Genomic DNA, 13,535 nt, shown 5'->3' on the forward strand with positions numbered 1-13,535 from the left:
AAAACGGGACAAACAAGGAGGCTGTCGAGAAGGATAAATGTCAAGTCAAACATTTATTAAAGCTCAAACCCACCAACTTCCTCAAGAAACACTTGTATTTGTGTTAGTGTTAGCCACTTAAACCCTAATACTTTGTTGACGGGGGTACCCCAGGGGTCTATACTTGGCTGCCTCCTTTTTTCACTTTTTACACAAGTTCTTCATTGAAAATAGCTGATCAACAATCTCACTAACCTTTGTATATCACCTTTGAGCTTGTAGTTTAGCTACTTTCACAGAATCTTCACCTATTTTGACAAGCCCAGAATAGGGATGCTATGGTTAAATGTGGCCTGGGCTCGAACAACAAACTCTCCGTTCACAAGTGGCCATGTGAGCACCAGAACAGAACATGCATGCATCCATACTGTATGCATGACAGGTCGTAGGGGTGGGCGATATGGAAAAATACAATATCACAATATTTTCCCAATCTGTATCACGATACACAATATTATCACAATTCTTTTTCACGTTGGTTTTTATGGTTATTTTTCAAGTTACTTGACAAAAACTAGACTCTCTGGGTTCCGTTTGGGAGGTCTAAATTGAACTTTACAAGTATGTAACTCTGACAGTATACAAATGAAACCAAATGGACCCGTAATCTGTCAGAGTTAAGTGGAGACCTTGACATTTTAAAGTTTGAGAACTACTGATTTAGACCAAAATGCAGGTTTAAATTGAATTCTGCAATGAATCTCTGTATTAACGATTAAACAGGATGTTTTACAAGGCTCCCTCAATTGTATCACAATATACGATACCTCTGGGCATATCGTGGAGACATTGTATCGTCTCCACGATAATTATCACCATATCACCCACCCCTAGGTTGAGTGATGAAAGTGGTGAAAATGTTAAAAGGCTCAATATCAGAAGGAGTGTTCACCATGTACTGTATGTAGACTTTAGTCAAATGATGTCGAGTACCACAGATTGAAGGTATGGTACAAGCTCACAACAAGCTTGTGAGCTTGTAGTTCGGCCATTTTTGGCGCGCAACCAAGTATAAATCAGTCATTGCACTTACAGTAAACATACATGTTTAATTGCGTGTTTCTGAAAATATATGGCTGTGCACGCCGCACACACGTGTGGGCATATATACAGTACACGGTGTGTCGCCGCCGCGCCCCTGCCGAGTCCCTAGGCTAGGAATTACCACAGATTTAACGAGGGGTGTTTCTGCTGTGCGAAACGGCTACTTAATGCTTTTCTGTGAATAGTAAATCTTTATGGCCGACATGAGAGATTTTAGAGAAACTAAAAGAGATCACGAACAAAGATATGGCGGCGGAGGGCAGAGGAGGGTGGAGAGTGACGTGGCGGTAGGATGAGCAGAGGTTTAGCAGAGACATTCATTCATGAATGTACGTGGTAATAATCGCAATTATTTTGTCATAATCGTCATAATCGTTTCCATGTTGAAAAATGTTCATTTATTTTCAAACGTTTTCTAGCTGTGAGCTATTTCCACTATCAATGTTCTTTTTTAAGTATAAAGTTGTCAAATTTGTCAATAGTTTCCTTGTATATTTGGCTTATGTGTCATATCTGCCATGTGCAACTTCAAAGCCTAAAAAAGCCAGATTATGACATGTAAAATGTCATAATCGTGACAGCCCTACATATACAGTAGTCGGTTCTATGCGATGCTGCACTCTACAGTAAGTACCGTACTGTATGTTTTGTGCTGTTGCTAAAAGCAACAGCACTGTTTAACAAACCTATTAGAAGTGACAAATCCCATTTTAAAATTGCGGGAAGAAAAAAAACAAAGAGATTAAGATAAAACGGAGGGTGGGAGTGTTATGTTCAGATTTGGCATTTCTTCACAAGTCTCTGACAGAGAAGGGCCCTGTTACTGTACTGTAGGTCCCAGTTTACAGTCCCACCCTCTCTCTGACACACACACACACACACACACACACACACAGTACACACACACACACACACACACACACACACACACACGCGCACGCACACACACACACACACACACCCAAGCACACGCAGCTTGCACACAACAGAGGTTTATGAAAGTCCTGTTTGCTTTACTGGCCTGACCTACAAACACGGCAACACTAGTCATCAATTAAGGCTTTTTACAGACCCTATATGTGTCTTTTAATTAGGGCGGTGGGGAAGGGGAGTGCATGCAGTCTTCAGGGAGAGGGGAAGGGGAATGGAGGGGATGGGTGATAAGAGCTTTTATAGAGTTTATTTTCGGAGTCTAAATTAGAACAAAATCAAAACAACAACTTAGAACAAGTTAAATAAAAGTTAAACCAGCCAGTAAAACGGGTTGACGGGGCCTCTGCTGTTTTGCGCTTTCTAATGTCATGCTTACAGTAAATCACCACTTTAAACAAGACAAGCTTTGATATAGTTTATTTTATACCTATACGTCATTCTTGTTGTTGTGTGTCTCCGCCAGGCCAAAGGCGTTTTGCCCCCTGTCCGTCTGTCCGTGTGTGTGTGTCCGTCTGTCCGTCCATCTGTGAACAGCTAATCTCCGGCACCGTTGGCCCGACACAAAACTTCTAGTGTGCACGGACACACACTCCCTGGATGCAAGAGCAGAACCTCTGCCCTAAACCTTTCACATTGGCCTGTCATAGCGCCACCAGGAGGCCAATTTCTTTTAAACACATTTTTGGATATTAATCCTACATATTTTGTCCAAACGTCACACAAATTGGTACACGGTATCTCTATAGTCATGTGAACAACAAGGATGTGTCCGATTTGTCATATTCCATTCTCATTGGCTAAGATTCCAAAGTTTGCAGGACAAAATTCCTCAATTCATGAGTCAGATTGCTGTGAAACTTTGCACACGAAACTTAACTTCATCAACATTAGTCCCTCAACTTCTACGGATTCAGCTCACCTGTGTAATTCCGAACATTGCTGGCTCACAATAACTGACCTCAGAGGAGCACCTTTTCTAGTCTTTGTTCCGCTCTCTCACCTATGTTTCCCTCTCACTCACTGTCACTCTGGCTCTCGCTCTCTCTGCTATATCAGTGGTTCTCAATCTTTTCAGGCTGTGACCCCCAAAATAATCATATTTTAATTGGGGACCCCCTCACCCTGACGAGCACTTAGAGTTGAGGCATTACATTTTGTATAACATGGTTCTATTGTGAAAATAGCAGATCTACATGCTCACAACGCCTCGTGTTGCGAGGCGTTGTGAGCATGTAGATCGTCTATTTTCACAATTTCTGCTTATAATATTTGACAATTTGGCCAATTTGGCTTTTTAGAGGTATAAAAAAGTCCTTAAATTGTCACTTTTGAAATGTGCAGATGCCCTCTATACACTTAAACTTACTGTTGAATCATCTGGGGACCCCCCAAAATAATTTGAGGACCCCCCTGGGGGTCCCAACCCACAGGTTGAGAACCACTGTGCTATGGTGAGAGGCTAGCCTGCCTCAGTGAGAGGATTCTCCACACTCTGAACAAGCATGGCCCTGAGACAAGGAATCCCTCTCATTCCCTTACTCGCCTAAAAGAAAACTCCCCACTAATGTAAACTTCCATCCAATCAATTCAATCAATGGGAGGGGGGAGGGTTTGACCCCAAATATCCTCTTCTGCGTGTCCTCGTGCAATCCCTGGCATTTGCCCTTCAGCCTGCTGCCAAGAACTGGACCAAAACTGGGCCAGCATTCACATTGAGCAACCTTTTAATGTATTTCCGGCAAAAAAAACAACAACACTGGGAAACACCACAGACTCACGCACACAAACACAAGCCCTTCCAGTGGAAGGCTTCCATGTGTACACAACATACTGTACACAGCAACTCTCCTCTGTGGAATCACACTTGCTGTTGTTGTTTTGAACAATCATCAAGGACCACCTTCCGACAACAATATAGTATATTTAGTAGAAGAAAAACAAAGTAATTCCTATAATGATCTCAAGGCTGGATTTATGTTTAGTTTAGCCAGTGTTTCAGGTGTTGCACACCTAAAATAGATACTCTACATCTACAATTTCACAGTCCATTGCAGCATGACACATTGAGCTTATCAAGGCACACTACACAAACAAAATTTGAGAAACAGTGACCTACAGTGCACTGAATGGGACTTGATTTGAGGCCATGGATCAAGCCAAACGGAATCTATTGCCTTCAGCAGTACTCTTGCAATATACTGTACAGTATATCCCCAAGAGTATGGGTGTCACAGCAAAATAAACACCTGGCGTTCACTGACCTTTCTCCCTTACTTCCATTTTCTGGTGCATTATTGTCAGTCCAGAGAACACTAATGTCCCTATTCTAATCTGGTCATCATGTCATAACAGGCAAACATTCTGCAAAAATAGGCGATTATTCGGTGACGAGATTTGGTGTAGAGGGAAAAAGGTTATAGTATAGTTGTATAGAGCCCTACAGGTTTTTAGATGGTCTTTCAAGTGTCAATGTGAATGACGCCATAGACAGCATATCACAAGAGACAAAGTGCTAAGAAACTGTGAGAGAGAGAGGGGAGATATTTCAAAGACTTGTAGACTTTTTTTTTCCGGTCTGAAATTTATGATCTGAGAGTTTGATATAAGGCAGCGGGCGACAGCTAAAGATGAATTTTACATGTACAGTAAGTACGCATAGTCTGTAAGTGGTCAGTTTATGTTCATAAATCAGGCCTGGGTTTTGAATGAGTTCCAAAATCGTATTTTCCACATACAAATCAAACTCTTAGTACATACGTAAATATAACCCCCAAAATTAAATTACCCAATAAATTCTGCACTGTATGTTTGAAAATGCCTAGCAGTGTAATGGATTGGACTGTTGTGGTGTCTACTGTCTGTGATAGTATAAACAAACCTTATTCTATCGCGTTCTATGACAGCCTTCTGGTATGTGTCAGAACTACAGACAAGGGCACGGAGGTGTACGTGTGTGTGTGCGTGCACGCACGTGGTGCGTGTGCGTGTTCATGTGAATACATGTGCATGGATGTGAAAGATTGCTAGGGTATGTGCATGTGTATCGGGGGGGCGGCTGTAGCTCAGGAGGTAGAGTGGGTTGGCCAATGCTCCATGGGTCAGCGGTTCAAATCCCAGCTTCTCCTGTCTACATGTCGAAGTGTCCTTGGGCAAGACACTGAACCCCAAGTTGCTCCCGGTGAGCTGGTTGGTGCCTTGCATGGTTTCCACCGCCACCGGTGTATGAATGTGTGTGTGAATGGGTGAATGTAATGCACATTGTAAAGCGCTTTGGATAAAAGCGCTATATAAATGCACCATTTACCATTTACCATTTTATCCCATTACTGTGTGTGTGCCGTACTGTATATGTGCATTACTGCACTTTAATGTGTGTCTGTGCATGACGACAGCACAGACGTACAGTATAGCCGGGGACCCACAAGCCCAAAAGCTCAAGGAATAGGACCTGTGATTTTCTGCCGTACTTTTTATTTCTGTTGAAATCTAGCCCAAGGAATGTTTTTCATGCAAAACAAATGCTTGCAATGGATTCAGAATCATGAAGAACCCCTAGTTTGACTCCTCACATGCTAATTAAAGCAGACTTTTTTTCTTTTTTTTAATATTTCTAGTGGAGTCAATGGGACAGTGAATATACAAATGGCCATAACTTTTTTTCACGATGTTTCCAGCAGATCAGGCCTCTCATTCTGTGGACCTTAATGACCAAACTAATAGATAAAACAGAAATAGAAAGTACGGCAGAAAATCACAGGTCCCCTCCCATTTTGGTGACTGGGTAAGACCTTATTAATCCTGTGGAGAGTTAAAGTTTCAGCTTCACCCAACTGATAGCCACCCAAAATGTATTTTTATCTTTCAATTACTCACCCCATGCAGACTTCAATTCATGGAGATTTTTCTTTTTTTTCACATTCTAAGCCAATAATTTGAGGAGACTCTTTGTGTCTCCATAGGGGACAAAGGAGGCGCTTTTTGTCTCTGTAGGGAACCCCTGCTGGTCGTCAAATTATTGGCCTAGGAATGCGACAAAAACAAAAGAATATCCATGATTTCAAGTCGGCATGGGGAGAGTAATCGATAGAAAATGAATCATGATCTTGATCGTGGACACCTCGACCAATCTGGCTAAACATCGCCAAAGAAAAGGGAAAAACAGCGCCCTCTCTGTTGTGTTCCTTTTCATTTCTCTGCGTAGCATCAGAGAGTCTGTTCTTGAGAGATTACACCTTGACACATACTGTAAGGTAGCCTGGCGGGGCCCGACGTCATACTGCGTTCACTCACTCATTCCTTCCCCAGTATTATACTGGGGAAGGAATGAGTGAATGAACGCCCCGCCAGGCTAACTGCAAGGTGCCAGGAATCAAACCTGAAACCCTCTGTTTCCTAGGCGGCCTCTCTACACATTCAGCTCTGGCCCCCCCCACACGGTTCAAAACATTCACGACTGGCCAGTGGCCACAGACAGACAGTACACCTGCAGCTGTTTTTATCCTTCCCCATTCACACTGCAGACGACTGCAGGGGGCTCAGAGGAGAGACAGAACAGGAGAGAGACGTACAGTGAAATGTTGCGAAACCCCACACCCCCCTTTCTCTTCAGCATTTCACAGATTCAGTTTGCTTTCATTTCTCTGTATGATTTATGTCCGCTTAGACTTAAGAGGGTTTGCCCCTCCCTCCTAGAATCCATCGGCCATTCACATCGAGCGCAAAACATTTACCAAGCCCCGAGCTCCCCCGAGGGGAGGGGGTTGAAGTGAACGAACCCCTGTGCAAAGACAAAGAGACGCAGATACGGAACGGTACATCCACCATGCAACGAACACATTGAATTATGGCCCGGAGTCACCTTTGGGGTCAGGACACTGTGCACTTCTACTGGGAATTAAGGGGCTCTAACAAAACAAATATGAAGCTATCAACTCCAAACAATAGCTAAGAGGTCATTTGGCGTATGCGGAACACTGGGACGATTAATCACGGAGAAGAATCTGGGCCTACATCAGCAGCAGATTACCCGGCTATAGTTTTCCATTACAGGACAGACGATGGAGTGGATCAAGCACGCCTCCAGATAATCTCTATCTGTGAGCGATGGCATACCACTGCGGGTGCGTTCATTTTGTGCCACACACTTCAAAGGGGAGGTCCAGCTGGCCCGTGCCTCCTTCACACATCATATTCACAGACACCTAAGGTGGTTCTCCCGCTGATGACCAACGAGCAGAGTACTGTACTATGTGAGGCTGATAACAGATACGTGCGCTATCGCTCAACATATACATTGTGCAGTAACACGTGCACACAGGCGTGTTTGTGCACGCACGCACGCACGCACGCACGCGCGCGCACACACACACACACACACACACACACACACACACACACACACACACACACACACACACACACACACACACACACACACACACACACACACACACACACACACACACACACACACACACACACACACACACACACACACACACACACACACACACACACACCACACCACACCACACCTCATATCTCTTACATACTGTAGCCAGCACTCATTTAAAGTAACACTCCTATTCTTTCTACTTTGTCACCTGGCTGTCCCTGTTCTCGATCCCCCAGCACTCTCGGGTGTCAACACTGTCCAAGGCTCCTGTTTTACCCTCCTAAACTATGCAGGAAGTCAACAAAGGGGGTGCTGGGTAGAAGGCTTACAGTACATCGTACATCTCCATTCTATCTACTCCTTTTCTCTTTTGAAGCTACTGTACAGTATTATGTTGAAGTGGCATCTGTGACGAATCTTCAATATGCCGCTGTTTAGACCAGTGGTTCTCAAAGTAGGGTCTAGGCACACCCTCCTTGAGGGGGTTCCAGGGGTCCCCAGCAAAATGAGGAACAGTTTAACTAAAAAATCTTCACTTATCGTGGTCCCTGGCACAAAATATTTTCAAATTGAGGCTGGACGGCCAAATACATTAAAATGTTTGATTGATTACCCCGGAGTGTCAAATTAGAAATCGAGCAGAGACTTTTGGTTGATCTGATTGCATTCCATGCATGTTTTGCAAGAAAGGCCGCTGCATTTGGCTGCGGACGGTCCCATAAGCCTTTTGCAACAAAGACTTCAGAGATTGCAGCAGATGGATCGTTCTCTTCTTTCCCTCCGAGATAAATCAGAGCGACAGCACTGCTTTCCATCATTCTCATCGAGTACGAAATATGAAACATAATAAAGGAAAATGTGCGAAACCTCTAATGCTTCTGAGTCAAGGGTGACGGGCCTGACGACTAACGTGCGCCAAGGCCGTGCACCGAGCCTTGCAGTTATGAAAAGCAGAACCACCCCGGTCTGTGCCAGCGGCACCACAGTGCATGGCTGCCACCTCTGTCTGCCACTCAGGCCTCTGGCAACCCCCCCTCCCCAAAGCAAAGAGAGTGCCCATAATATAACTCACACAACACCTACGGTTCAGCCAAGCCCTGCGAGGTTAAAGCAACAACATTTAACAGTGGCTGAGACACTGTTGGAGGAGGCGTACCGTAATTCTTTTTTTGGGGAAAAAAATAAAATCTACAACATTTTGTCAACTTTGTTGGTTTCCTGGTTACTGGTTATTTTACAGCAAATCAAATTATGCTTTAGAGCCACCCCCCTCAGACAAGACGTATGGTCCGGCTTGCAACAGCCAAAAAATGTTCAATGAACACAGTGTTCTAAGAAGATTTTTCTTTTTCTTTGACATTGCTTGCCGTAAGCAAACCAAAAAAGAAATGTGTTGGGCTGAGTGTGTGTGTGTGGCGAGTGACTGTGACAAAATGTGTGAGCTTGTGCCCCATAACTAGGGATGGGACGATAAGCGATATTATAATTTAAACTCGTGATAATCGTATCGTGGAGATTTAAGTTATCTTGAAATCGTCCTCTGTCATGCATTGGGATCAATTCACCTTTTATTGCCAAGCTGCATACCCGATACCATTTAAACCCCCTATAGGTAAAACATACTTATAATATACGTACTCGATACAGTCTTTTTTTGGAAAATGTTCCGCCCCAGGATAATTATGTTGGGGATATAATGATTATCGCGATAATATCGTAAATCGCGATTTCTTTGCTCACAATAATCGTGATATGACATTTTTATATCGTCCCATACCTACTAATAACAGAAAAAGAGAAAGAGAAGAGAAGAGAGAGAAATTGACAGACAGGAGGAGAGAGGAAAACATCTTTGCGGGCCCGGGAGTGGCTCGTTTGCTGTGTCCTTCCCTTTCCTTGAAGCCGGCTGAGACCAGCTCTGCAGTCAGTCTGGCCCTCTGCTATTAATTAAACCATCAAACACATTAATAAGGCAAAGCAGGCCCTCCAGTCTCGACAGCATCTGATGGGGATTAGGGTGGCGTGTGGCTGGAGGCGACGACCCCGATGCCCTCGCCTTGTACAGCCCACCTCCATGTTTTGCTGCTCTGTCTATATGTGCACATCATCCTATAGACCAGTGTTTCTCAAACCTTCACATTTCAAGGTCTCCCCTTAACTCTGACAGTGTACAAATGGAAATTTGTACACTGTCAAGAGTTACAGACTTGTATGGGTCAATTTAGACCCCCCAAAAGGAACCCACAGAGTCCCTGGAATCCACTTTGGGGCCTTTTCCACCGGCAAAGAACCGGTTCCAGAACCAGTGCCGGTTCAACTTTCTTGGGAGCCTTGGTTCGTTCTTGCGAACCGACTTGCGTTTCCACCAGATTGAACCAGAGCCAAGGATTTGGCTCTGGAACCACAAAAAACAAGGATTTTGTGGTTCCAGTTCCGAACCAACTTTTATGGTTTGGAACCAACTCCGGTTCTCGATGGAAAAGCTCACCTCTGGTTCATCCCATAGGCGGGAGAAAGAACCAGAACCGGTTCTTTGCCGGTGGAAAAGTCCCCTTTGAGAGGCACTGCTATAGACTGTACTCTTCTGCTTTTTACCCCCACCCCCTTTCTAGAATCGTGTACACTTGTCCAAATGGTTTGAGCTTTGTCTGCCCCATTCTCTAATTCTCTAAAAAGCCAGCACGTACTGGGCAGGATTATCACCCATTCACCTCCCAGTCAAGGGGATATAGATTGTTATCACAGTTTCACTCTGGTAATAATAAGCACTGCAACTCTGTGATTTATGACTTATGCATTATGTGCACATGTATAAACATGCAGACACATACACGCGCGCGCACACACACACGCGCGCACACACACACACGCGCGCACACACGCACACACGCGCCTACGCACACACGCGCCTACACACAGGCCATTCCATTTGTCGTGCTGTCTCGCCACTCTCCAACAATCACACAGCCACAACGCGCTGTGTTTCCTCTCTGAACTTCTTGATTACAACACTGGCAGACATTGTGCATTAAGGCTCCTCTGCAGACGAGACGGAGCATTAGCTGTGGTCTGCATTATTTAAAAGGCTAAACTGACTGGCCTGCCAATAGTCATGACAGGCAGCAACGACTATGTCTTCAGATCGAGAGCTGCTCTAATGTATTTATTCGATTGCCTGTAAAGCGGCTCCAAGGAACAAATCACTGTTGATTAACATAGGCGTCTGGTGGAAATGCGCCTGGAGGTCGCATCATGACTGCATCGCCGCAATGAGAAAGAAATGTATCTCATTCCTGTAGTTCGATCTCTCACAAGGAAGAATGAGAACCACAATCTCAACCACAGTCATTTCCTTATCATTCTCATGGAAAAGACTCTTAGCAGATATGCAGGGGTGTCACAACAAATTATGGGCCCTGGGTACAAGGATTCACTGTGGGCCCCCCATGAATGTTCTTCATAAGGGGGAGGGGGTTTAACCCATTTAGACTGGCATTATTACGCATTATTTTGTGCTTTAGCTATTGAGAAATGGCAGATATACAAGCTCACAGCGCGGCACAGAGTGCCGCGGTGCGAGCTTGTAGATCTGCTATTTTCTTTTATCGTGAAAATGTGTGCAAGAAACCCATGTTTCTATGTCAGTGGTGCTCAAACTTTTTCATGTGAAGGACCCCGGATCCCCATCTCAAAATATTTAGTTCCAGGGACCCTCCAGAAGCAGAATTTGAGTTATAAATGTTCGCTTAAAAAATACATATTCAAAGATTTGCACACATTTTCACGACTTTTCAAAAATAGCAGATCTACTAGCTCGCTGTGAGCTTGTATATCTGCTATTTTTCAATAGCTAAAGTAAAAAATTATTAAAGCCACTCCACCTTGGGCCCTAGTAACTCAGTCCCACTTTTGCCCCCCTTGTGACACCCTTGCAGATATGTGTTGATAGTCTGCTGCACTGTCGTAGCTCACCATGTGTGGAATTCACACCCAGGCCTCAACAGCAGTTCTCAACAGCATGGCTTTGATATGCGGAATCCTCCTTACAATGTAAATGATAACCTAAGGGTCGCTTAACACACTGAGGTGTGTTGCTAGAAATACATTTCCCTATGTTACAACACGCAAGCACTCCTCTCTTGTGACGTACACATACAGATGTGCCATTTCAAAAACTTGGTGACTGCTCTCCATTCCGACATGTCGCCACTCCGACACTGACTTCTTATTGTCGGAGTGGCAACACTTCCAAAACTTCACACGTCCTGCCATTGGCAAGACAGCAGATTTTCAGTGAAACATTGAGCTTGTAGATCAGCATTTTTTTCTTCTTCTATTTTTATGACTTCGAAGTTTAAATCTACCTATGAAGGTAGATTCAGCTTTTCAATGGGAATGGAGTGTTTGTTAGTTTTTTAGCCAAAAATACGCCAAAAATACGCTCCATTCTCCATAAGAATTTGAAAGGCAAAACAGGGAATGAAATGTGGGAAAAATGCACTTGCAGGACATTTTCAGGAAAATACCAGTGAAGCCTGAAAACGGTACATCTGTATGACACATTTTTTTAAGTGTTTTTGGACAGAAATAAAAAAATATTTTGAACATTTCAGCGCAAGGCCGTAGTGTCATACTGATCCATCCTGTTTTGACGCCAGTAGATGTGGTAAGAATGGTGGCAGGATTAATAATGTCTGATATTTGATTGAAAACTCAACATCTACAGACTCAACAAATGTTTCCTCTATGATTCACTATTTGATCCCCCGGTTATGCACACAGGCCCCTCCATAAGTTCACCACGCAGTTTTCCCCAATACACTGCTTTGAAGCGTAGCTAGCAAGGCATCTTGTTGTGATCAAGATGCCTAAGAGTCTTGGGGCTGATCACATCGACTTAATCTGTTAATCTGTTTGTCTCCACCAGCAAGAACTATGATTAACTCAATAGGATCTTCTTTTTGTTTATACGCTAATTAATTACAGTAATGGTAGCTGTATCAACAACAATATATCATGCAGCTATTCATGCAATACTTACAATACAAGTGCTGTATGTTATGATTGTATGTTGTAGTTATGTAGTACAATGTTTTATAAGCTCATGTGAGCTGCCTGGGGGCACCTCAGGTGCAGGACACATGTAATCAATCAATCAATATGGATTTGTTTTGATGATGTTAGTTAATGTAGTTATTATTAATTAATCGTGAGCTCTTTTTTAAATCCTTTCATAGGCTCAATATTTATAAATATGACATCATCATTGTGTACTTTGCAATACAAACCCCAAACTCAATCCTCCAGTTCTAGGCAACACAGAAGGATGGGGACCTTTTTATTATTTCCACATAACAACTCAAAGGTATAATATTGAAAATGGGTGGTTCTCCCCTTTAACTTTGACTTTTATTTCATTTTGACACTGAAATCAAGATGACTTTATAGGCCAATGTTGTGCACTAGAATACCAGAACACACATACAGTATACTGTAACAGTACGGTACATGCATCTCTTGGTCTGTGTACTTAGTCGTGTGTGAATTTGTGTTGCTTTGCTCAAAGGTATTTTGATCATACAAATCAGCAACATATACTGTAGATGCAACAGCAGCTTTCTGCTCATCGCTGGAACACATCCTCCTCAGCCCTTCCAAAAACTCTGTAACCTTAAAAGTTGAAGCTGCAGTTGTGTGCGTTCCTCCTACCTGTGCACTCGTGCTGCAGTCCTTTTCCGTAGTGTCCCTTCTCACAGACGCAGTCGTACTGCCCGGTGTGCGTCCCGCACTTACAGCTGGCCATCAGGTCACAGCAGTCCTTGCCCGCCTCGCACAGGGACGAGCAGTGAGACAAATCCTCTTGGATGTAGCTGCCCGTAGGGAGGTCTGGAAGACAAGAACACAAGCATATACAGTGCTGGGTCACTGAGACAAGAGAAAGAGTGAGGCAAGGATTTGAGAGAGATTTGAGAGCTTTGAATGGTGTGTCTAGCAACAAGGCTAATGCTAGTACAGTGCTGCAGTGTTATTGTTTAGGTTTTTTTTTTTTTTTTTAAAGGGAAACAAAGGGTTATTTTACATAGGATAAGACCTTCTATAGGACATAGCAGTGGACGTGGTTTAC

The 13,535-nt window shown here is 43.7% G+C and overlaps 1 protein-coding gene across 1 annotated transcript in view; it reads right to left on the reverse strand.

The window, feature by feature from the left end:
* svep1 (sushi, von Willebrand factor type A, EGF and pentraxin domain containing 1) overlaps positions 1-13,535 on the reverse strand; it is a gene marked incomplete at both ends in the record, with an annotated part of 148,182 nt that overhangs the window by 81,729 nt on the left and 52,918 nt on the right. The window contains one exon of the mRNA XM_080741617.1: positions 13,121-13,297. Within this exon, the coding sequence (XP_080597743.1) occupies positions 13,121-13,297 (177 nt within the window). The remainder of the gene's footprint in view (positions 1-13,120; positions 13,298-13,535) is intronic.

Source organism: Nannobrachium achirus (assembly GCF_963921795.1).
Source record: "Nannobrachium achirus genome assembly, chromosome: 14".
Taxonomy (NCBI): Eukaryota; Metazoa; Chordata; class Actinopteri; order Myctophiformes; family Myctophidae; genus Nannobrachium; species Nannobrachium achirus.